General features: G+C 36.1%; 1 protein-coding gene across 4 annotated transcripts in view; it reads right to left on the reverse strand.

The window, feature by feature from the left end:
- Positions 1–20933, reverse strand: part of LOC136710583 (ribosomal RNA processing protein 1 homolog B-like) — a 31085-nt gene extending 10152 nt beyond the window's left edge. The window contains exons 1-12 of one of the 4 annotated variants that reach the window (XM_066686225.1): positions 20720–20933; positions 19803–19885; positions 14851–14908; positions 11348–11433; positions 10559–10620; positions 10324–10453; positions 9257–9321; positions 8950–9158; positions 7937–8055; positions 7723–7820; positions 7296–7315; positions 1435–1590 (exon numbers count right to left, since the gene is read on the reverse strand). In XM_066686225.1, the coding sequence (XP_066542322.1) occupies positions 1435–1590; positions 7296–7315; positions 7723–7820; positions 7937–8055; positions 8950–9158; positions 9257–9321; positions 10324–10453; positions 10559–10620; positions 11348–11433; positions 14851–14908; positions 19803–19885; positions 20720–20846 (1213 nt within the window). In that variant the 5' untranslated portion in view covers positions 20847–20933. The remainder of the gene's footprint in view (positions 1–1434; positions 1591–7295; positions 7316–7722; positions 7821–7936; positions 8056–8949; positions 9159–9256; positions 9322–10323; positions 10454–10558; positions 10621–11347; positions 11434–14850; positions 14909–19802; positions 19886–20719) is intronic. The other 3 variants (XM_066686227.1, XM_066686229.1, XM_066686226.1) reach the window with 3 other exon arrangements.
- Positions 20934–27103: the final 6170 nt, after the last annotated feature.

The following is a 27103-nucleotide window of genomic DNA, read 5'->3' on the forward strand; positions in this document are numbered from 1 at the left end:
AACAATCAATTTGCACACTAACCTGCTGCTGCTGACACTATTCAGCCTATTTAAATGACTTTTACACAATGCCTGTCATGCTGATGTAGTTTGTTCCTAAATGTTTGCTAGTTCAATAAATATCACACTTAATACAATTTGTGGCTGTGCAACTGTATCTTAGTTGGAATCCTAGGAATAAGTGATTCTCTTTCGATCTGTTATGACTGGTCCATGTAGAAGAGTCTCTCCTACTCCCTCACAGGTCAACAAGATTTCTTTGCTCTCCTTTATCTTTTTACTACACTTACACATTTTTTGTGTGTTCATTTATTTAATTTAATGTACATGTTGTGTGCCTGAATATTAGGAAATTTTTTTGTGTCTGCAATGCAAATGCACACTAGTAACTCGTCGCGTTAATTTCTGTAAGAGAGCAGCATGGTTGGTTATTTTTTTGTTATTTGCCATAAACAAGTCTTTCCAAAGAATAAAATGTCTCAACATTCTCCACATTTAAACTAATGTCTCATTTCAAGATATACATCTCTTTCAACGTATGCATTGTAGAACAATTGCAATGTTCCTCTTAGGTGAATTTTATACTTTCTTTTACATGTTAGCTCGGGCAATCAGTTTTGATCTCCTCCATGCCTATTAATAGTACTGTGCATCACGTCATTATATACTCATTATGATTCTTTTTCTTTCAGTAACAAACATGACATGCATTTTGAGGCTATAAAATAACCTGGAATAAATGAATTCTTTGGATGCAGACTAAATCTCAACTTTCCTACAAATGCATCCATCTAGATTTATCCATTTAGAATTTACAAAATGTGTTCTATCCTTGCCCTATTCCAGACAGAAACAAAAATAGGCATCTTCTAGAAAATGTTTTAATTATACTAAAAAAATGGTCAGATTTGCCACACTAGAAATGGCTAAAAATGAAACATTTTCAGTAACACCTTCTATAAAGCCTCTATAAGTGCAGTTATAACTCTTTGTAATTTGGTAATAATGCATTCTTATAAACTCCAATAATCCCTCATATTGTCTTTTATAATGAGCTATTTTTGATTATTTTGTAACAAACTTTGTAAACATGTGCCACTGTTCATTAAAATGCCTTTTAAATGGATAATGACCTATGCGTTAGGGACGGGCGATTTTTCATACTGTAATACCATCGTAATTATAAAGCACATAATGTAAAATAAGGATTATAAACACAAATGTTTATAATGGCAGTGTTTCAAGTAAAGATATTCCTCATTTTTATTTATAATAAATAATATTACAAACCACTCACTTTACTTGAAACACTCAGTGATAGAATTTTAAATATTTATATTCTCTTTACTACTGTTATTGTGTGTTATAGGCAAGTAATAATTATTAGGGGGATGGACTACATGTGGAATACAGCCAAGTTGACAGCATATATACCTCTGTGTTTTTTGGCAGGAGATTCCTCTGCAGATTCCTGGGTCTCATTTCTTCTCTTCTTTTTGTTCTTTTTGTTTAACTGACCTTTCCTTCCCTTCTCTGCATCATCATCATCATCGCAATTAGCATCATTATACTGCTCCTGTTTGAAGATGCCTGTTTACATGGCAGAAGAGACACCATTTTAAAAGACATTACAGAGACTATTTAGCAGTGCTGAAAGGGGAAGGGGGAAGAGAACAAAAACACTAGTATTACACTAGTATTTACTGCTATTGTACCTGTCTTACAATCTGGCACATTTGCATACAAGCACTTAGTCATGTGTAGTTGAGTCTTTATGTAGCACCTTGATGCAAAGACATCATTGTTAATCATTTTTCCTACGATGTACCACTTCCTAAGCCATTCATCTGTTTCACTGTGCAAACTAATACATATATATATTTTTTTTCAATTATTTATAAATAATTTCCAACTTTAACAACTGAAAGAATTAACAAATAAACATGCAGGCAAATAGACAAAAAAAAAGTCGTTCCCATATACTTTGGAAGACTTTTTCTTTGCCTTTTAATATAAGAGTTTGTTGTTCCTGCTGCAGTGTTTCCATTAAGATTTTTCTGAACAGACTGAAAGTTGGAGGCCTTTGCTGATTCCAATTAAATAAGATGCATTTCTTTGCTGATATCATTCCGAGCCTATTAGCAAGAACAGGGTCCAAGGTCCTATCCAGATCAGTTCCAAACAGGTATTGTATAGGTGTAAAATCTATTGGTATTTCCAGAGCCTTAACAGTCAAGTTGCGTATAACTTTCCAAAAGTATTTTAATTTACTACAGTTCCAAAATACATGCATAATTGAACCAGTACATGTTCTACATCCTGGAATCCCATCCAGGATGTATTCCCGCCTTGTGCCCAATGATTCCAGGTAGGCTCTGGACCCACTGCGACCCTGAATTGGATAACCAGTTACAGATAATGAATGAATGAATGAATGTTCTACATCTATTACATATATGAGACATGTTTGGAAACATTTTGCTTAAACAGACTGGAGTAAGATATATCCTATGCATGAATTTATAATTCTGTTCTATTATTTTATTACATGACAATGAAGTAAAAACATTGATACATCTTGTCCCATTGTTCATCAGTAAAGGTGCAGCCCAAATCTCTTTGCCATAAATTTTAAGTCCGATTAAGAAGGAGTTATGACTATCTAGCAAAGTATTATAGATCAAAGAAATTTTCCCTTTCAATGATACAGACTTTAACAGAATCTCCTCCAAGCCTGATAGTTCTTGCCACAATTGATCTGATTTTTCCAAAGTATTAATTAAATGTCGAATTTGTAAATATTTATGAAATCTTGTTTTGGGATACCAAATTCAGATCTTAGTTCTGAAAAAGATTTAAGAAAGATTTAACTATTTTTAAACAAGTTCTGTAAGTTTTGGATACCATGTTCTTTCCACTTTGTGAACAGAGACTTGCCTATTGTAGGTGGTAGGTCTGGATTGTAAGACAGGGGGCTAAGATAGATATTTTAGCAAAAGAGCCACAAAACTTCTTTATATCTCGCCAAGCTCTAAGTATATTATGTATCACATAGGTTCTTGGAAAAGAGTATAACACATTAACGTTATTAATATATAGGAGTGAAGTTAAAGGGATAGGGGAGCTAAGTTCTTGTTCAATATCTGTCCAGCGAGCAGTTTTATGATTTTGTGCCCAGTTGATCATACCCTTTGTCTGAGCTGCCCAATAGTACATCTGAAAATCTGGAAGACCCAATCCGCCCTTTTCTCTAGGTTTAGTCTTTAGGTATAGTTTTTAAAGCTATTCTGTGTATAGAATTCTTCCATATAAAGGAACTAATACGTTTATTTATTGATTTAAAAAACACATTATCCAGGTAGCAAGGCAAAGACTGAAATAAATAATTCAATCATGGCAGGACATTCATTTTTATCACGTTGATTCTCCCAAGAAATGAAAGGGGAAGTAAATTCCAATGCTTAACTTCTTCCTTAATCTTTCTAAGTAATGGAGTGTAATTTATATGGAACAGGTCTTCCAATTTGGGGGACACGTTTACCCCCAGATGTTTGAATCCATTCTGTGTCCAGGTAAAAGGGGAAATATTTCTGAGTTCATTGGAAACTGACAAGCCCAGGAAGCAAGCATTAGATTTATTTAGATTAACTTTATAGCCAGATATTCTATATCTGGCTATAATACCAGTTATTCATAAGGTCTAACACAGAAGGGATTGATTTCTCTGGGTCTGTTAAAAATAAAACTACATAATCAGCATAGTGATATTTTATTCTCTGTATTCCCAGTATTAAGTCCACTAATAATTCTGCTTGCTTGTATGGCTGTTGCTAGGGGTTCAATAGCCAGGTTAAATAAATATGAAGATAACGGGCATCCCTGACGACAGCCTGTAAATAAATTAAACTTTTCAGTAAGGGATCCATTTATACCAATTTGAGCTTGAGGGTTGTTATATATGGATTTGATCCAGCTAATAAATACATCACCAAATTTCATTTTGTCCAGGACATGAAATAGTTATGGCCACTCAACTCTATCAAACGCTTTTTCTGCGTCAAGGGATAATATTAACACTGGTTGATTATATAGAGTCGAGTGGTCTATTTAGTAACCTCCGTATTTTATCTGAAATATATCTAGTCTTTATAAAACCGGACTGATCAGGGTTGATGAGTTTTGGCATTAGATCTTCTAATCTGCTTGCAATTAATTTAGTTATTATCTTAAAGTCAACTGGAAGTAGTGAAATTGGACAATATGAACTGCATTCACTCTCGTCTTTACCCGTTTTATGTATTAGTGATATAATCGCTGTCTTCATTGATTCAGGGAGGGTTGCGGTCTCAAAAAAACTCTGTAAGCATAGGCATGAAAAGGGGTTCAATTTGGGGCCAAAATGTCTTATAGAATTCTATGGGATACCCGTCCAAGCCCGGAGTTTTTCCAGAAGGAAGAGACATATTTGGCCGCAGTACCTCTTCTGTTGTGAATGGGGAGGTCAACTGATGCCCATCTTCAGAAATTGATGATAGAGGAGTATTTTCTAAAAATGTTAGTATATCTGCTTCAGGGGGGTTTTCTGATGTATATAAATTGTGTGTAGAACTCGTAGGTTCAGTTTTTTCTTTTTTAAGCTGATATGCTAAGAGTCTGTTGGATTTATTACCATATTTATAAGAATGCTGCTTAGTAAAAAATAGAAGTTTTCTTAATATGTTCTGTTTCAATAGAGTTAATGCTAATTCTAACTGCATTTAGTTTCCTGAAATTTTCCTCTGTGGATGATTTTTTATGCAATTGTTCAAAATTTACAAGCTCTATTTTAATTGTTCAATTTGCTCACTGAGCATCTTTTTCTTTACAGAAGTGTATGAGACGAGATATCCTCTAATTACAACTTTAGCTGCATCCCATATTACAGCAGGGGAAACAGGGGAAGTTGCATTTTCCTGTCTATACTGTTCTAACCATTCTCTGATCCTATTGCAGGCCTCAGAGTTAGAGAGAAGTGAGGAATTAAATCTCCAGTTTCTGGTTTGGTGCATCTGTTGAGGGAGAGAGAATTGCAGAATAACTGGTGAATGATCTGATATAAGAATAGGTCCTATACTACAAGAGGTTACAACAGAAAGGTGTTTCTGGGGAATAAAAAAAGAAGTCCAGCCTGGAATATGTTTCATGTCTAGGTGAATAAAAGGTAAAGTCTTTCAATGTGGGGTTCTCTCCAGACGTCAACCAGGCCTGCATCTTTAGAGGCTATTCTCAAAGCTTTCGATGCGTTAGGGTTGGATATCAGTTGTGAGGATTTCTCTGCTACTGTCTATACAGCAATTAAAGTCCCCAGTGAGTATTCCAAAATCTGTGCAATACTGACTAAATAAAGAAACCATATCTATCATAAATTTAGGGCAGTCTTCATTTGGTGCATAGATACAATGCAATGTAATTTCTTGTTCATAAAGAAGCCCACAGACCATTATGTATCTACCCTCACAGTCATTGCTTTGTCTTTTTAATATGAAGGGTAGATTCTTATGAATAAGTATCGCTGTTCCCCTTTTGTTAGATGTAAAGCCTGAAAAGTATACCTGTCCCACTCAGTCTCTTAAGTTTATGTTCTTCACTGGACAGATGAGTTTGCTGCAGGAATGCAATGGAAACCTTTTCTTTTTTTTTTTTTTTTTTAAATGTTAAGATTCTCTTGCGTTTGATTGGGTGTCCCATGCCTCTGACATTGAAAGTTAACACATTAAAATGTAGCAGCCATGAGGGAAGTTGTATGTCATGAAAATGAAATGTGACCCCATTAAGAGGGACGAAGAAAATGAATAAGAAAGGAAAAGAAAAGAAATCCCCCCCAACCAGCCTTATCAACATATGATAAGACAGAAATACCCTTTATTAGCAGATGAAACCCCAACTTGATCGGCAACTGAAATATACCCATAAACAACGCACCTTTTATATAAGGAAGTTTTGTCTAATTATATTAAATGTAAAGTATATAATGCTCATCACTCTAATGTGCTACCATGCTTTACTTTAAAATGGCACATTTATACTGAGGGGAAAGAAAAATATAATAATAATAATAATAATAATAATAATAAAAAAAAAAAAAAAAAAAAAGATTAACAACAAATGTGCCTTACCATATCCAGGTGAGGAGCATATATTTAAACATATTTGAGAGTACTCTCACCCCTTCATGTAAATAACAGATAATATAAACCCGACTACCATATTATGAACTTAATTTCTGATCTTGTGATAGAATTCTTCCACTTCATGTGGCGAAGAGAAAAGCTGGATCTTTCCGTTGTGTAGCACTCTTAGCTTATATGGAAGAGGATGAAACCCACGGAAAGTTCCCATCTCAATGAACAGTTTCTTTACAACATCAAACTCTTGTCTCCGCCAGACAGTTTCTGCAGAAAGGTCTTGGGTAAACAGCAGCTTGAGGCCATTATGCCTAATAACCCGTTGTCTTGATGTTTTTAAGACGAACTCTTTATCCTGGTATTTGAGGAAACGGATGAGAACAGCTCTATTATGACTAGGTTTAGCTGCCGCTACTGAACGGTGTACTCTTTCCAGCGTGAAGGATTTGTCAGGGCCTAAGCCCAGCCACTTTGGCAGCATATCTCGGATAAAGTCCATAAGGGGGCCGCTGCCCTCAGCGCCCTCCTTAAGACCAAATACCCAAATATTCTTCCTCCTTCCGTGGTTCTCCAAATCTTCTGTCTTGGCCTCCAAATATTCAAGCCGCTTGACGGCAGCAGCCAAGGTCGATTTCGCGCTTTCTAACTTTTCTTTGGCAGCTGTTATACGGGTCTCTGTTTCCTTAATGCGTTTTTGGTTGGCGGTTACATCCCGTTTAGTTTCTAGTACACTGTTCTCACCGTCAGCTCACCTAGACGGTTATTCACTGGATCCAGTTTCGAACCGAGTTCAGAGCGAAGGGCTTTCAGCTCGTTAACTACTTCTATGATGATCGCCATGTTGCTTGACTCGGTGTCTCCGGCCGATGTTATTTTCGCGGTTCGCGAGATTGTCTTGCATGCTTTGGTAAAAATATCACACTCCTCAGTTGACAAAGAGTTTGACATATTGAAGTGCAAGAGAAGTCAGGTTTGTAGAGGTTTGGAGTGATATGTGCGAAGTTTCAGGGAGCCCTTACAATATGCTCCCATTCCTGTTGGGATTACGTAGCGTCCCCCTAAATACATATTTTAAAATATGCAATTAACTTAATATTGTCAATTTCATATTAAAAAAAAAATAATAATTACCTTCACTTAAGTCACGAAATCTTCAATGTAAACCATGGTGGGAAAGAGACATTGGAGAAATAATCCATTAACAAAAGGTAGTGCTTACGATATACAGAATAAGATATGAATACCAATGTATTGCTGCAGACCAACTGTGATATCTCCATTGAAAATAATATGTATTGTAATTGAAGAAATTACTCAGATTATCTCTACTAATCCTAATTAAACAAGGATCAAATCTCTAGTTTTTCAATTAAACCCAAAAGTATTTTATTCTTTAACAATGATACCTACAATAATCTCAGACAATTCTTAATCTTCTTACAGAGATATTAAGAAAATGCATCAAATTCTCTAATCATCAAATACTAACCTAGAACCAATAATCCAGCCGAGTCAGTAATTAACTTTCACTTCAATTCAGACACTTATTTCCACTTACCTCTTCACCAGTCTGTATAATTGGGCTCGATTAAAGCTTGGAGTAAACGAGCAACTGCCAAACTCAAAAAGTCTATCTGCTATTGCACCATAGTCAAACTGCAAAAAAACAAACAAACCAAAAAAAACCCCACACAATTCAGCTCTTAGCGTTTCATGCAACAGACACGTCAGTTGAATTCATCCTCTTCTATTCGCCCATTTACTGAACTCACCTGGAGGACAGGTCCAACATCTTCATTATCCTTTTTCTCCTCAAGTTCCTCTTTATCCATGTCCAGCAGTTCATTATCACTGATTTCATAATCATCATCTTCCTCATTTTCTGGAAGACCTGGAGAAATTAATTTTGTGAATAAACTAAATTAACACACAGATCAATAAAAATGGAGAAAGACTGTCAAATTCTAAACTTAAAACATACACTACATAAACAATAATATTGGGATATACCACCAACTAAATGAATTAATTTCATTCAGTCCCATTGCCATAAGGTTATAAAAATCAAGCATCTGTCTTTACACACCTTTGTGAAGAACTCATTTATTTATCTTCATTCTACAGGACTCATTGATTTCAAGTGTGTTTTTGTAATTGGATGCCACAAGTGTAACAAATCAGTTTATTAATTTTCTACTGTCCTTGAATTCCAAGTGGTATATTTGAAAAACTAAAGCATTTATGATACAAAAGAAACAAAGCCATGAAATGTTAGACCATGTAAATTTTACACAGTAGGTTTACCCAGTGCGCAAAAGTTACCAATGCTCAGCAAACTCAATAGCTGCAGAGTTCCAAACCCCCTCTAACAATAAAATCAACACAAAAAGTGCAATGGCACCTTCATTGAATGGGTTTCTGTGCCAGAGCTGCGGCAGAGCTTGTGGTGTAAAGCATGCCACCACTGGACTCTGGAGCAGTTGAAATGTGTGTGTGAGAAATCATTCGTCTCTATCTGGAAGTCTGATGTAGGAGTCGGGTTTTGGTGAATGACAAGAGAACATTACCTGTTTGACTCCACTGTGCCATCTCTGACGTTTAGAGGAGGCATATTGCTATGAGCTTCAGGGGGCTGCTCCCCTTTAGTTCCAGTGAAGGATAATCGTATGTTTCAGCTAACCAAGATATTACTCTATGCTTCCAGCTTTATACAATAACGTCTTGGGAGCATATCATTTTCTGATGAGCAGTTGCATATGTTCCGATGGACCAACCCATAGCCTACCATTGAACTTCGTCCCTCTGGCCATCTTGAATGAACTTCTCTTAGGTTCCTCTTCCTCTAGACACCCCTTCTCTTCCTCAGAAGCCTGGCCCGAGTCTGAATCCTCTTCTTTATGATGCAGCTCCTTTATCAGATCCTCCACAGCATAGGGAGCATTTTCCAAAATAATCCAAAAGATGTTTTTTGAAATAGCACCCAACAATGTGCGACTAAAGAAAGATTATGTGGACAAAAACAGACAAGTGAGCAGGGTTGATATCCTAACTTCTGTTTAAAGCTTCAAGCTGAAAGCATTTATGCAACTCACTCTTTGGTTTTGCCCAAGGTCTTGCAGAAAGGATCAATGAAAATGAAGTTCTGTTCTGCTGTTAGCTGCAGTAGATAAATGACAATGTCAGGTAAATCTATTCACACCCACAAAAACGTTTAAATGTAGCGTGTATCACAAGACGTATGGGATTTACACAAAATTGTATGCTAGTTGATGTTTTTAATCCAAAACAATTACCATTATCCTCCAATATCATTACCAGACTTTACTCTTACACACTTAGCTGAATCCTATGAAACTAGGGGTGTAAAGATGCATTACATATGACAATGAGCATGTTTAGTTTGTAGAAACTGTATATTGTAGAGCTAATAGTTTTAATTTTATACTTCAAAAAAATTCAGAAATAACTTATAACCAATAGTATATTTTGTTCTTTGCTGAAGCTATACTTAAGGAATTATACATACGAAATGTATACTATTTAAAAAAAAAACAAAAAAAAAAAAAAACTTTACAATTGAAAACGAGCAATTTTAATTAAACTAAAAAAAGCGGGGCAAACTTATATTAAATGCCATTTTAATTTGGATCAGAATGTACCCAAATGGCCATATTGTGTTTTGAAATTACTGTTAATAGAGTAGTAGTTTTTACAATGCTTACTGTTGTGGTATAAGCTTCCTAAAGCTTAAAAGGCAGCTCCATTTCAAATCTAAAGAAGCACATTTAAGACACTAGGTTTGGACTTCAATTGGAATTCAATTTTTTTCCCCAAAATACCTTGTTAAAATGATTAAAATTCAATATTTACCAAGCTTATTTGTTTTTAAATTCTACAGAATTTGAAAAGACTGAAAAGGCCATCTGACATCTAAAGAAAATGAGTTTTAGTCATAGAATGATTTAGAAAATGGTAGGAAGAGACCACTGTTGCAAAACACTTGTGAATTTAGTCTGATTGGAAAGTTACTGTGAAGATGAAATCACATTTAGAGTGAGGTCAGCATGAGAGAAAAACCATGTTAATCATATCCAGAACAGGTAGTCTTACTATACTTCCTGCAGAATCTAATTTCTGCAAAACTTCTACCAGCTCTTACCTCTGCAGCGCCAACCCGGGCTAACTCAGTCATGTACAGTTCAAGAATGTGCAACATCAGGCCTACTGGAACACCTCCAGTGCTTTGCATAATCTGGACCCTGAACACTTCCAAAAAACGATTTATCACACTACAGAGGAAGAGAGAGAGGGGGGGAAGAAAAAAAAATTCCATTAAATTAACATGGCTGCAAAAGACCCTTATGTTAATTGTCCTACTTTAAAATAGTAAATACCTGCATTCCCATTCCCTCCTCTTGAGAACCTCAAAGACTTGTCTGAACACAAATCGAACAAGCTTTTTGGGAAAGGAAAAGACAGGCGGGAAAAAAAAGAAGAAAAAAATTATTCGTTATGAAGCCAGTTAAGGAATAATTTGGCATTAAATTAAACGTACAGTATTAAAGACCTTTAAATACTTGTGCATTTGTGCAAAGAAAAAAGTAGTATTATACTTTCAGCATTAGGTTTTTAGTATTTTACACTACAGCATTCAAAATCACAGTATTAAACCATGCTAGGGCTGGACAATATGGCCAAAATGTACATCACAATACATTTCTTAACTATGGTCGATACAATATAATTCCGATATCTATATAAACATTATAAAATCCACTGAAACATGTTCAAGAACAAAGAAACATGACATTACCATCAAACCTATTGGCTTTATCAATATTAATATTTTTTAAATAAATGTTAAATTGTGTGCTAAACTGAAGTGCCCTGTAACAAATGTCAGTCAGAGACCGATGTAAATAATGTATATTGATGTCTAGAAAATTTGTTTTTAAAAAATCTCAGTTATTCTAACATTTTACATTGTGATATATATATTGATACTGAATTATTGTCAAGCCCCAAGCCAGGTCTTCTCATACAACATCAATACTCTTAAACCTTGCTCTAAAGCCATCTAGAAGAGTAAAGGCGGCCCATATTAAAGTTTCGGAACGATACGTCCAACAAGTTATGATTGTCAAGTCTACATACTGTATTTTCACAACCATTTTAGAACCCACCTGGAAGAATTTATCCATTCGAAGTAAGTCAATTCCATTCCATTCTCTCTTCATTGTCAGAAGAAAGGTTTCAAAATAACGCAGCTCTACAGTTTGACATGGAACAACAGGAAAGTTACTAGTGAGCAGAAACAATGCTTGAGTAGACTGTCTGGATATAATGCAAAGCTAAATAAAACATTTTTACAGTTTTCACATTTCAGGTCATGTAACTTTCATGTTAAAATGATGCATCTGTTATGATTATTTAGTGTAGAGCTGCAATTATTGATATTTACAATTAATATATCAATCATTTTTTCCAGATTTTGGATTAGTTGGTATATTTTCAAATAAACCAACAACAGTTGCCAACAATGCTCTTTTTAAAATAATATAGGCCTGTAAAATATATAAAAAATCAACTGGCATGAACAAGCGCTTACATATTTAACACAACATTGTTTTTAACCACAATGTTTTTTTGTTTTTTTTTTAAATAGTAAAATGTCTAAAAGACAAATTGCAAATAAATGAAAAATTCCAAAATGCAGTTTTGTATTAAATACCATGTATTTACAAATATTTGAAAAATGGCTGTTTTAGAACTGCACTATGAAAACCCTAACCTACCCATTCCTATTTCTACAGGATATTTCATTGCACAGCAAAAAATGTTAACAAGTCACATGTTCTGGGTCAAAGCTGGCTCTGGCTGCTGTAAAGATGAGACACTCAGGTGGTACTGGGTTACATGGGACATGTCCAAAGTCAAAGAATCTTGTGCTGCATTCACAAAAGTGTTAAATATTTTCTCTTTTATCCCACCTCCAGTGGAAATGTGAGAAAAGCAATCACAAGGAGACATTAAATATAAGAGCTGGGTGATATGGCCAAAAATATTTCCACGATAAGGTTTTCTATATTGATATATATATATATATATATATATATATATATATATATATATATATAAACAAACATTTTGTCACACTGTAACAAATGACATCCTTCTAAAAATATAGACTGAATACAGAAAATGTTCAATACCATACAACATATGTATGGAGCTATATTAGGGTCAAAAGTTTTGCTCATTTAAAAAAAAATCTGAAACTGAAAATTCAAACACTGAGATTGAACTCTGAAAAATACAACAGTGCATTCAAAATTTTAAAAAAGGTTGGTTGATTTTTTCCAATTTAAATGGAATTTTGATTCAATCCGGAACATACCCAGGCAGGAAAATTCTGCCCTTGGGAGTTTTTTAATCAAGAGACGCAGCACAAAAATTACACACATTACAAACATACACACAAACATACTCCTAATGACAAGCTATATTATAAGCAAACTAAAAATACTATTTGGGGGGGGGTCATTGATATGCACCAAAGCTTCTCCAGGCCTTCCAATGTCTTTGTTTACAATAATGACAAATAATAAACTATAGAAATAGTGTATCTTTTCAGTTGCTGATAGTTTATGTATGATCATGAAAAGCCCGTTATGTTCTGTTCACACAAATCTACAAAACTGAAGCACTGTTGAGACAACATTAAAGCAACAAGATAACATTTAAATTTAACTTTTTGAACATTTCTAAAACCAAGCACCATAAACCTCTGGAGTCTGCGCTCCCGCAAGCGGGATAAATCAGAACCAAAACACTAATGCAACTCAGCGAGCTTATGTTCTAGAAACATAATAAACATATCCCCAGAATCCTTAATATGTCTACTTTTCAAATATATGGAGGCTGAAAGACATTATGTTTACCATGGTTGTAATTGAAAGATAAGTAAAAAGAGGCACGTCTCTTTGAGACTCAGACCCTTGATGGCCCACCCATTTATGTTTATATGATAATAGAATGACAATCCGGCAGCTGTTATTGGAGGATAACAACATGTGAAAACACTCAATTTAGTCCCATAAACAAATGCACATGGCGGTGTTTTTGCACTGAGTATGAAGCTCCAAGGTGGCACGGTCACACAATTCAGCTGCCTGAGGAGGAATGGCTTCATTTTTGTCATTAGTAAGAGAAGTATAATAGACTAGTTATTCTGCGCACATCTGGCGCTATGCTATTGATGCTATGCTAGTACAGTATATATTCCAGATGGAATTCATGAAGCTAACAGTGAATGTTTTGTTAAGGCGCAGAGTTCAGCTGATAGCTTGTAGTAAAGTTTGTAGTAAACTAGCAAAATAGACGAAAATATAATTAAAATATTAAAAAGGTGCAAACACTAATATATAGATAACACCCTTTTCTACAGAGTTCAGAGATCTTCATAAATGTTCACAATGTGTTTTTTCGCCTTATATCAGCCCCTTCAAAAATAAGTTATTTGGAAGTCCATGTTTAGAGTTAATTTAAACAGAAAACAGATGAATGACATACTTCTCTCACATTATTGTTGCTGGGTTTGTGCTGAATATTAGCACATTTAGCTTTTTGAGAACAACCTTTTTTAGGTAGGTGAAATTTGTTAAAATATCAAGGCGTCAGGTCATCTTAGACGTGGCTGAAAGGCCTCAGAGTCCAGGGGCTTAACATTTTATCAACGAAGTTATCTACACTTGATAAAGGAACAGGGCATTGCTGGGAACTAGATATTTATTACTGACTTACATTTCTATAAGGGTCTGACTGATAAAACGGTGCTGCAACATATTCACAGCCTCATTTATTTTGAGTAAGACCTCTCTCTGGTGTTCTGGATTTAATAATCCAGAGATTTAGTCCGTATTTGTGTAAAGTTAAATAAAAAGCTATGCAGATATAATTTACCTGTCAGAAAGTTAGTAACGGTGAGATGTCTGTGTATTCGTGTTGTTATAGAGGCAGACAAGATGACTCACTGTTTGTTAAATATATAGTAGAAAACAAAAAGCTGTGTCACAGAAACATTCTCCAAACATAAAGAGACTATGATAAATATTACTTCAACAACGTTCAACACATTTCTGTTTGAGGCACCAGTAAAACACTGAGCTGCTCACTGTGGTGGACGTAGGACCTACAGCGCTGAAGCAGCGTTAGTGAGTCCCAATTCAGCTCTCAACTCTCTCATCCCTGGAACACGTCAACTCTCACGCCTTCTGCTCACCTTTCAATGATTTAGGGCCAAGACATGGGAAGGGGGAAAGCACGCAGACAACAAAATCCTGAATATTTTTGGCGATTTAGAAATCCCTGCTGGACGTTTTTTTTTCTGGTCACCAACGAACGGTTACAAATTCGGTTCACAAACTGGATTTTGGAACTGTTTGTTCAGCCATGTTTCTTCTTGGGCATGCACGTTTCAACAGTAGGTGTCAGTCAGTCAGTAGGAAAAATGCCTTTTTGAGGCCAGCACAGTATGCAGTCTGGCAAAATAAAATAATTTTTGAAAAAAAATAAATAAATAAATAAATAAATAAATAAAAATAAAATAAAAACACACATTGCTTTAAATGGCAAACACACTGCTGCCACCAAAAGGTTTCAGTCTCAACAGGGTAGCAGTACTTACGGCTGTCAATTGTTTGGAAGCAATGTATCAGTCCAGATATCCGTTCTGATAGCTCCTCCTAAAAAAAAAAAAAAAAAAAAAAAAAAAAAAACGACAGGTAGCATTATTGCTATAATTTATGTCAACTTTAATATCACACTCAATTATTATACAGCCTAGTAATATGACATTTATATTTATAATGGCTGGATCACATGGACAAAATTACATAATGACATTAATTGCGGTTGACAAAATTCCAACATTGGTATTATATAATGTCCATACCTAAAACATTTTGAAAACAAATAAAACTTTGTCTCCAATATATTTATGTTACATATAAATCCACATTTTTCCAAACACACCATTCCTTTTACAAACCGTGCCACTAGATGTTGTATGAGCCTACAGCAAGCCTCAGAACTATGCCCTGCTCTGCAGATGGCTGCAACTTATTAACAAGGGTTGACAAATGGCTCAATGGCTTTTAACATAAAATCTTAACGTATTTGATTCACAGCTCATATGTAATACATCAATATTACTATGAGCATTGTGACAGCCCTAGTAAATAACTTTGTTTCAAACATGTGATGCTCCTTTAAAACTCACCTGTGGCCAGTAACAGGTCTATCTAAGGCAATCTAAAAATCACAACTGAAACCTGATAAAAAGGAAAGAAACTGATTCAATCTTCACACTGTGTGCCACACTAAGCATGGAGAACAGACAGAGGAGATGTCTGAGGACTTGAGAACCAAAATTGTGGAATATAACAATCTCAAGGTAACAAGATCTGCAGAGATCTTGATGTTCCTTTGTCCACAGTTTGCAACAATTAAGAAGTTTACAACCCATGTCACTGTAGCGCCCTGGAGGTGGACGGAAAGAAGAGACAAATTGAAAGGTTGCAACGCAAGAAAGTCTGAATGGTAGATAAGAAACTCCAATCAAAATTCCAAAAAAATTCAAGCTGTCCTGCAAGCTCAGGGTGCAGTGTCAGCATGAACTATCCGTCAATATGTGAATGAAATTAAATGCAATGGAAGGAGACTTAGGAGCACCCCACTGCTGACACAGAGGCATAAAGCTAGACTGCAGTTTGACAAAATGTACATGAATAAGCCAAAATCCTTCTGAGAAAACATCTTGTGGACAGATTAGACCTTTTTGGCAAATCACATAATTTTACCATTTACCAAAAACCGAATGAGGCCTACAAAAGAACACAGTACCTACAGTCAAATATGGTGGAGGTTCAAAGATGTTTTGAGGTTTTGTTCAAGGCATCATGAAATCTGAAGATTACCAAAGGATTCTGGGTTGCAACGCAGGGCCCAATGTCAGAAAGCTGGGATTTGCGTCCTAGATCATGGGTTTTCCACCACAACAATGACCATAAACATACTTCAAAAAGCACCCAGAAACAAAGTGCTGGAGAGTTCTGAAACGGAAAGCAATGAGTCCAGATCTACAGCCCATTGAACACCTGTGGAGAGACCTTAAAATGGCTGTTGAGAGAAGGTACCCTTCAAATATGAGAGACCTGGAGAGACCTCATGTAATAACAAATTTTGGTTTTAATTCAATAGTCATACATTTTAGAGTACAGTTATCCCTCGTTTTTCACGGGAGATGCGTTCCAAGACCACCCGCGAAAAACAAACTTCTGCCAAGTAGAGGAAAAATATATTTTATGTATTTAATGAGTATTTGGACTTTTAAAACCCTCCCTGTACTGTTAACAATCCAACCTTTGCATTAAACAGTCATTCTATAATGTTTGGTATAATGCTGGAACTACATGTGATATCCTACCAGTTTCGTTAATAGAGTAATTCCTAAACTGTGATTCCTAAGCGTAAGTACATTTCACTCGGATGTGGACATGAACAATACATGTACTGTACGGAAGGAATACTTCTAAATGATACCTACAGATCAAGCCTAATATATGTAAATTAAAAAAAAAATACTTTTAATTTACACACCATAAGAAAATCATATTTTTAGGCACCTAGTCGATTTTCCCTCAATATTCTCGATATTGCAGCCATACGCCCCTTTGAAAAAACCCGCTAAGTAGTGAATCCACGGAAGATGAACCGCGCAGTAGCGAGGGATTACTGTACTGACATTTTCGGTGTCCGGAGAGTCTGCTTATTCGACTGATGTGTAATTGCACGGTACATAAACTTATAGGAACTGCAGCAGACAGAATGTAGCACGATCCAACAATCTCCATGTGATGTTGTATTGTGGAGAAATTTTTATCCTTCACAATCTGACATCGTCATATCGCACACCCCCAGCTGAGAGGTGTAAGAAGCTTGTTGATGGTTATAGAAAGTGAATGATTTCAGTTATTTTTTCCAAAGGGTTTGTAGCCAAATATTAAGTTGAGGATGTCAGTAATTTTGTCTGGCCCATTTTCACAGTTTTGCATGAAATTATGTCAATTTTGGCCTTTTCCCTCTTTTTTTTTTTGTTTATTTATAACAATGTATGTTAGTTTATTATACACCAAAGAAAAAAAGTGTGTATAACAAAACATGTAACTGCAATCATTTTCTGGAAGAAATACTTTTATATCATTAAAATATTATATAATTATTCCTCCAAAAAACGCAATATTCCTAATTATGTAAATTATTTTATTTCAGGAGGCTTTAATTGATGCTTCAGCTTTTTTGGCTGGCTTGGGAAAATGAATGCTAATGTTGATGATTGGAATTTTTTTTGGCTGATTACGATTTCCGTTTTTTTTTTTAACAAATGGCTGGCTGATTCTTATCTTCTTCCTAAGGATTATTATTGCCAACATACAGAAACCTTTGTTCAACTTTTCACCATACATCTCAACATAAAATTGTGCACCAATATGACAAATTTCTTTTAAAAGCAGTCACTTCCACATTAACGGCAAGTTTTTGACAAAAAGAAGCATTTCTAACTCGTCACCAGGTAGTCTGTTTTTTTGCTCATTTACCACATTTCCACGTTAAAAAGGCACTCACATGACTGCTGTTGTTCAAAAGGTGTTTGCGCTGCTGCTGCCCTCACGTTGTGCACATGTATAAATGCGACCGGCACAAATCTGTTTATAATTTTCACTAACTATAATCCAAATTTCACAGCACACTCGCAAACCAGACAGATAACATTTACTCAACAAAAGTAAAACCACCAAGACCTTATCCCACCCATCACTCTTTTTAGCCCCTTGACACCCATTTCACCCACTTATTTACACCTCTACAGTGAAAAGGTCTGATCCCTGAATAGTTGTCTATTTGACAAACTGATGAAAGCCTGATTTGATTGTTTAGACATAAGCCCCTTTCAGGAATGTAATCCTTTCCTTACATCACCCAGATGAGCTGTATGCATGAACCCAACATTAACCAGACAATATCCTGCCAGGCCCCTAATATGATGTCCAGGTAATTAAGGAGGAAAAGCACAAATTTGAAAACTTACCTGCTCTATTCACACAGCCTAAAGTGTTACACAGGCACAGCCCCATGCCCAAACAATGTGAAACATTTCCTGTAGTAAAAATGTATGTGACACAGAAAACCTCCAGCTGTATAGTAAATGTACGAAAGGGCAACTCTGGAAATGTGTGGACCTGATTCCCCAGACATTTTCCTGAGTTCATATCACAAAGAAACATACCAGATTTAAGTAACTAACTAAATTAATAGCATCAAATTCAGTGTTTTTTTTTTTTTTTTGGCTGTTCATTCAGCCACATAACACACCTATGCCAAAGAATAAGATCAGATTTGGGACAGTGCTGTAAATGTAGCACAGACAAAGCATTTAATTGTATGTTTCAGCCATTTTACCTGATGTGGGAAACAACTGATGCTAATGTTGCAAATGAGAATTTGAAAAAAGGTAAAAAGTTAAAACAATTCAAAATATATATAATAAAATTGATAATCAGTTGATATGCATGTCCAGTAAGCTTTGACTATGTAAATTCTTATTCAGGGACAAAGCTAGCTTTAACACTACTAAAAGTGTTTTCCCACCCCCATCCTCAGAATGTGTGTGGCTTAGCTATGATTTTGAGAAGTATGAGATGTGCTGTGGACCATTCTTTACTGAGAGTAACTCGTTCAGGGGGGAACTATTTTAAGGATAATGTCTGTAGCTTTTAGCACAAGTGCTGTAAAATCACTATTATTCTCAGTTAATCCAAAAGGGCCTCAGAGTGTTCAAAGTCTGATGAAGACGGACGTGACTCAACAGGATCTTCAAACATTCAACATGGCATACTAATCCCACAAACAAAAAATAAGACCATCCTTTGGTAATTAAACATGTTTAGAAACTGGAAATAGAAAATATGACAAACACAAGTCACAAGTTTCACTGGCTTAGTAACCAGTGCAAACATTTGTCTATACCAGACTGACTACCTAGTCAATACTTGCATTTTCAGCTATTTATACCTTATTTACACCCTTTTTAAAAGATGAATGTGTGCGTGTGGCAGGAAGATGTTCAATAAGAACAAACTGGATTCATGTACATTCATATTAATGCTCAAAAACCAAGTCAACTTAACGATTATCTATGAATGAAGAAATAAAGGCTACGTATTTATCAGAGTTATGCGTGGAATTGAATCTTGGAGGTAAAGTAAAATTTATCAGGGTTGGCCATAAGAACTAAGGCTCACCATGTCAAGTAAAAAAAATATATGAATTTCTACCCAATACTGCCAGGAAATATTACTTATACTATTTAATTGATCTGAATATTCGATTCATCAGTTAAGATTTCATTTCAGAACTTCAAATGAACCACTGAACAATTCGGATCTGACAAGTTTTTCCCTCACAGAGCATTCTTTTTAGCAAAGTATTCTGAAAATCTAAAATTTAATATAACCATTTAAATTAGGCATAGGTTTTGAAAAAAAAATGAATTTCTTTAATATATTAATTACGACTTACCTGCAGAAGTGGCTTGTCCTGCATCCACAGACAATAGAATAGCCCTTTCCATATTTTCTGTAAGTCTTCACCTGAGAACCCACCTTAAAATCAGAAAACAAGCAAATTAAATATTAGTTATCAAAAGAAAATGTTAAAGGTGTATACTAAATCTAAGCTTAAACAAGGAACGGATTTATTAGAATTTAGATTATTTCATAATGTCTACATTTTTCTACCACCTTTGTTTCTTAATGTTTTCAAAATTTCAGGGTTAATTCAGCAGTGCATTCAGGTTTTATTTTCAACTTGGGAATAACCTCACTTAGACTCTGAATAATACTTCAACAATGCATTTAGGATGCATCTTAAATGTGTGAGTTATTATTTTAATGTACAACCCTGCGTTTGCCTTAAATCAATTCCACAAAAATGGAGGCTAAATTCTAACGTTGTGGTCTCATGAGTAATATATTTTTACAGAGAAACGAATAACTTTTGATTATATTTCTGATTGAAAGCGATGGAAAAGGTTAAACACTAATAGTTATCCTCAAGATTCACTAACACTTTGGGAGATGTTGTTTTATATTTAGCAGACCATTCCTGCTTATATTTGTGAAATGTTACACTTTTCTTTAAAAAATATTCTCCTAGCTCTAATCCTATAAGAGACAACTGACTTGAGGTTTGAATAATAACTCCCTGCTCTGTGGAATGGGCCCCTTAGTTCAAGATACACTAAACATTCTCTCATGGTCAAATTGTAAATGTACTTGTGTACGGTGTTTCGCCTAAAGAGTTGAAACAAAGGCTTATTAAAAAGAAACATGATCAGTGAGAGTTTTAAGATACAGTAGCCTGTTTTCCATATTAGCATGAAGCTAAGCCTCTCCACGCACCGCAATGTGAAACTGCCCGGGCTCGATTGAACTCACCCTCTGTTTTCTGCGAGCGGAGGCTGATGTACCTCCTCAGGGTTTTCAGGGCTTTACTCCGTGTACTCCTCTCATTAGCCGCGAGTCTTTGGGCGAAGAGGATCTCCGGCTGAATCGACGCTGCCATGTTGCCCGTCTTCTTGTCTCTTCACGTGGACTGAGACTTTTACACTAAAGCACGCTGCTCCGGCGCAGCTCGATGACGTATGTTTCGCGCTTGTCCCTGTAATTAAGTTGTTCTGCCACAAGATGGCGCCGTTACAACACAGCTAGTAAATAAATCGCCCACATCCAACTGAGTTGGGTTTAGAATTAGGAACGATGCTAGGGTTAGAGTAAAATATGAATACAACAGGGGTAGCAAATATAATAATGGGACATGTGCAAAGAACGCTAAAACCTAAAGATTAGAGACTCGGATTAGTACAGAAAGGTTGCTAGTTAAATCCCCAGCACCGGCAGGACCATCCATGGCTGAAGTTTCCTTGAGCAAGGCTTTGAGAGCCCAAATGCTCCCGCCGTGTGTGTGTGTGTTCAGTGCCACAGATGGGTTAAGTGTGGAAGATACCTTTGGGTGGCACGGGTGACTGTCTGTGAGGAGTTTGGTGAGTTCTCCCCGTGTCCACATGGGTTTTCTCCCACGATCCAAAAACACATGTTGGTAGGTGAATTGGTGACTCAAAAGTGTCCATAGGTGTGAGTGAATATGTGAGTGTGAGTCCCTGTGTAGGACTGGCGCCCCCTCCATTCCAGATAGGCTTCGGACCCACTGTGACCCTGAACCGGATAAGCGGTTACAGACAATGAATGAATGTGATTGTGTGGAGTGTCAGTTTGTTCCGACCCTGTATTTCTAGGAGCCTGAATTGAAAGAAATTGTTGTACATGCTGGCTGTGGATGCCGAAATGTTACAGTATATATATTCAGATCGCAGTGGAAGGAAGCATTTGTGGGGTCATAGATAATACTGGAGGCTTCGCAGATGTAGAGTTTGGTGTAAATATCTGTAATGGATTGGATAAACAACAATGATCTTCTCATCTCTCCTCACTATGTGATTAATAGCATTGGTTGCAGCGTCTCTAAACATGCCCCACAGTGTGTTCAAAAACAGTCCCAAGGAGTAGAGATTACTCCTGCTGGGCGGGATTTCAGCTACTACACCATTTCACCAGTATGTGGCGTCAGAGGTGCAGTCCGTATGCTAAAATTAGCATAATAAAAGAATAATACGTGTTGGGGATATTTGTGTAAACAAGATCCAGCACGTTGAAAAATTCAGAAGCTGATTAAATTTAGGGAGCACTAACATGAGATTTGCATAAATTAAAACTCTTGCAACAATAAATAATCCATCCAAATGTGATCTGCAACAGTCCCATACCGTCAAACGTGGTTATTTAACATTAGTCATAAGACTAGAGTGCACCATAACTATGAATACCGTAGTGAATTCTCAGGGTAGTAAGAAAGGTCTGTATTTTCGCTCAAAACCTCCACTGAGTAGTAACTATAAACTATTAACTAAATGAGCCGATCAGAGCAGCATTCCACAGCACAAAATAAGTCTAGGCCATCCAGCTTAATGGCGGAATCTAGGTTGCTGTCAAATTGCGTTTCACCATGGATGTCGTAAGACCTGTTTTAGGGAGGATGTACCTAGTGTCGCTACATGTCCTAGTTTTCCTAGGATTGTTCCCCTTTTTTACTGTCTGTCCCGGAAAATGAATAATCCTTCTCGGGGCGCCTATTGTCCTGGTTTCTCATGAAAATGCACTTCCATTCACATATTAATTCACATTTAAATAAACATATATTCTGCTGTTGAATCAGTGTTATCTTCCCCACACCTATATAGGAATGGCATACTGGTCTCTGTGCTGCTGTAGCGGATGGATGCTTTATTACAATTAAAATGATTTCTGACTTTTTTTAGTATTGCACAATTGCACAAAATGTGCTGACCAATATTACTTACATTAGCTAAATACATTAATGATGTGCAGTCAAGACATATTTATTCTTAATGAAAATGTCTATCAATCCAAAAGAAAATGCAGCTAATTTCGTATCTCTGAATCCGGTTTACTGGATTTCATACCACGTACACAAACATTTATGAATCACAGTGGTTTGCAAGGACAAAATGTGTGACTCAATAGTCAGTGGAGCATCATCACATATTTTATCTTAGGCTTTTAATAGATTTTAACATAGATCACACTGGATACCCTGCAAGGTTCTGCATGTCATGGTTTCACAGTAACTAATTCAGTAAATCTCTCAATATTACTTTGTTATAGCCTACATAGCTAATGTGTTCTTGAAGTCACATAACTTACCCATAATGACATCTTTCAAGACTAGGTGTTTAAAGCCTTGTTTGGGATTGGCACCACTCCAGTTCATTGATTTAGCGAATGTGTTGGAGACTCTCCACACTGTTTCCTTTGTTGTCATTCCACCAACAAATCCCAGATATGACGTCTGAAATAACAGCACATTCACTAGTAATGTTGTTTACATTTAACATATTCACACTCGCTCTTCTGGGTTTTCTAAAATGTTCTCCACCCTTTTCAATTCATTAAGAGTAGAAAGAGGAAGCCGACAACTTCTGACATCTGGCAGATCACTTGGGCCTGTCTGAGAGTTTGAGAGTTTCTGCAACTGCATCAAAATTAAGAACTGCTGTTCTTTGATCATCTCCAATCTGGTCAGCACCTCCTTCATGGCAGCTGCCAAATATAAGAACTATAGTCAATGCTATACACCAACATGTTAATGGCATTATTTTGTATGCTCATTTTTATATTATTGATGTCCCAATCCAGTTTTACTGCCTTTAATCTGAGTACATTAACACAAAATATCAGACAATAAGAATCCAACACTGGTGTATTTATAATATGTGTATATAATAGGTAATATGTGCTACTAATAACACTTAAGTAAATAATTTTGTTTTTAGTTCAGTATTGGTTTAAAACCAAAAACATCTTGAGGAAAAGCCATCCAAGGATGATACTCACTGCTGCAAACTGAAATTCGCTAGTATAGACCATACCCGTTAGGGCTGAAACAGGGCATGAAGCCCCAAAAAATTACAGGCATGCAAGATGTTAAAGTGCTTCAGAACATTCCTGAACAAGAATGCGTATGTAACAGTGATAAAATGTAGAGGTCTGTTGGTTGAGGGTATGGTTCATGTTGTGGATCCTGAGTAGGTAAGTGGTCTTTGAATCCAAAAATGAACCACCTTTAATGCATTACTGAGTTCCACGTGAAAGAGTAGAGGAAAAGCATTTGATTGAGTAAACGAAAATTTAACACATTGGAATAAATGAATGAATAAATAAATAAATACTCCTGGATTAGGCTTGAAATAGCTGATACTTGATCCATTAAAGTATGCCTGGTTTAGAACATGTCTACTTTACATAGTATGATACATACATGTACATAAACTCTAGTGAGGCCCAAGCTCAAAGGATGAAGAAGGGTTAGGTTTGTGCAGGCTGTCAAGCAGATGCTTCACTGGTGGCTGAGGTAGCTGGAGAGCAGTGTGTGTCTGGAGGTGGTGGTAAAAGGTGTGCTGGAGGTAAATCTGGTTGGTCACTTCTACACACAAATCCTGTCTCTCTTCTAGACCACCCTCGCTTTATAGGTTCCTCATTCTCACACTCACTTGAGCTGAGCTTTCTACAGTCTCTTATAAATAAGAAATAACAATCACTATTGTTTAGTAATATTTTACTGTTGTGTTTGGCAACCAAATCTTGCTATATACAAACTACATAAGACAGAAAACTGTTTATTAGTTACTGTGACTGCTACCAATAATAAAATATATTGAGCACAGGCATTTTATCATATTGTATTTTGTTGCTGTTTGGAAAGTGAGGCACTGCATTTGCTGTGTGCAGTGTGCCACACATTTTCTATGATAGTGTGAATGAATCTGACAGGACTGATGCTGTTACTAAGGCACCTACTATACAACTATGAAGAAGCAATAAGTATTAGAGAATAAATCTACCATATCTTCTGAAGAGTTATATATAAATGGAACCAATAGAAATGACCTGTTTTCCTTTTGATATATTCCGGGCGATTGTCCTCCTCTTCTGTTTGCTAATCAGATATTACTGTTGCCTGGGGGAGCTTTGCCTGTGCCTCAGCAAATATTTGTTTATATATCAATAAACAAACAAACAAATAAATAAATACATACAGATCAGCTGTTATCTCTGACTTTAAATCTACAAGGTGGACCAACAATTTAGGAGTGTCTCACAGAGTGTGCAGTGAGTGGACATGGTTTAAAAACTCCAGCAGCACTAGGGATCTGTGGTATCCACATTTTTCCTACTGTCTCAAAATATTATCGCAATATACGGTACTACCATGGATCCTCTGACTCTGATCTGATTTTCTGAGTATTTTGTTTGCTGCTTTCTTCCTTTCTTTTTTAACCCAAACTCAGCACTAAACATACAACTGTGATGCACTACTGGGCTTGTCCCACCATTTCAGACCGAGACATCCGCAGTCATTGAGCTCCCACAGCACCCCCACCTCCCTGTGGCTCTCTTAAATCCACATCAAAATTTTAGCTGACTTTTACAGACACATTAGAAATTAGACCAAACACATCATATCTACTGCCCACTTTTTGAGATACTGTACACATTTTTAAATATCACGGTATATGGTATTATCGTTATATCGCCCAACCCTAAACCCTGCTCTTTCTGATCCACTCGTACCCGCACCACACACACTACCCAGCTGGCCACCAACGTCAAAAGACGTTGATATGTGGTTAAATGTTGGTCGTGACGTCGGATGACCAAAATTTTACATCAGGGTAACGTCTAATACCGATGTTAAACTGACGTAAGAAACTGACGACATATGACACTGATATTTTGTTAGTTATAAGTCATGATATTATGTAACCACAATCCAACGTCTAATAAATGTCACATCCTCATGTCAAATAGACGTAAAATACCAACATTTAGTTGTAAGGTATGGTGACCAAATCCCAACGTCTGATAAATGTCTGAATTTTAACGTCAGTTCAACCTGCCATTCTAACATCAATAGACGTTGATAATTTGTTGGTTTTAAGTAGTGATGTTATGTAACCAAAATCCAACATCTTCCAAACGTCACATCCTGATGTAAAATTGACATAAATTACCAGCATTAAGCATTAAGGTATGGTGACCAAATCCCAACGTCTGATAAACGTCTGAATTTTAACGTCAGTTCAACTTGCCATTCTAACATCAATAGACATTGATAATTTGTTGGTTTTAAGTAGTGATGTTATGCAACCAAAATCCAACATCTTCCAAATGTCACATCCTGATGTCAAATTTACCTAAATTACCAACATTAAGCTGTAAGGTATGGTGACCAAATCCCAACGTCTGAATTTTAACGTCAGTTCAACCTGCCATTTTAACGTCAGTTCAACCTGCCATTTTAACATCAATAGACGTTGATAATTTGTTGGTTTTAAGTAGTGATGTTATGCAACCAAAATCCAACATCTTCCAAACGTCACATCCTGATGTCAAATTTACCTAAATTACCAACATTAAGCTGTAAGGTATGGTAACCAAATCCCAACGTCTGATAAACGTCTGAATTTTAACGTCAGTTCAACCTGCCATTCTAACATCAATAGACATTGATAATTTGTTGGTTTTAAGTAGTGATGTTATGTAACCAAAATCCAACATCTTCCAAACGTCACATCCTGATGTCAAATTGATGTAAATTACCAACATTAAGCTGTAAGGTATGGTGACCAAATCCCAACGTCTGATAAACGTCTGAATTTTAACGTTAGTTCAACCTGCCATTCTAACATCAATAGACGTTGAAAATTTGTTGGTTTTAAGTTGTGATGTTATGTAACCAAAATCCAACATTTTCCAAACGTCACATCCTGATGTCAAGTTGATATAAAAAATGCCAACCTTGAGTTATAATATAGGGTGACCAAAACCCAACGCCTGGTAAACATTAGACTAACATCAATAGACGTTGATATTTTGTTGGTTTTAGGTCGTGGGGTTTAGTACTTCAAATTTAACGTCATCTTAATGTAAAATACCTACATTTATTTGTTAGGTATTGGTAATCAAAACCCAGTGTATAATAAACATCATAATCTAAATGTCAACTCAATGTGACATTCTAACAATATTGGATATACTTAGTTGGTTTAAGATGCAATATTCATTCATTCATTCATTCATTCATTCATTTATTAAATGTAACTGCTTATCCATTTTAGGGTTGCAGTGGGTCCGGAGCCTACCTGGAATCAGTGGGGCACTTGTCCTTTACAGTGCGACACACAC

This window comes from Hoplias malabaricus, chromosome 12 (assembly GCF_029633855.1).
Source record: "Hoplias malabaricus isolate fHopMal1 chromosome 12, fHopMal1.hap1, whole genome shotgun sequence".
NCBI classification, from domain to species: domain Eukaryota; kingdom Metazoa; phylum Chordata; class Actinopteri; order Characiformes; family Erythrinidae; genus Hoplias; species Hoplias malabaricus.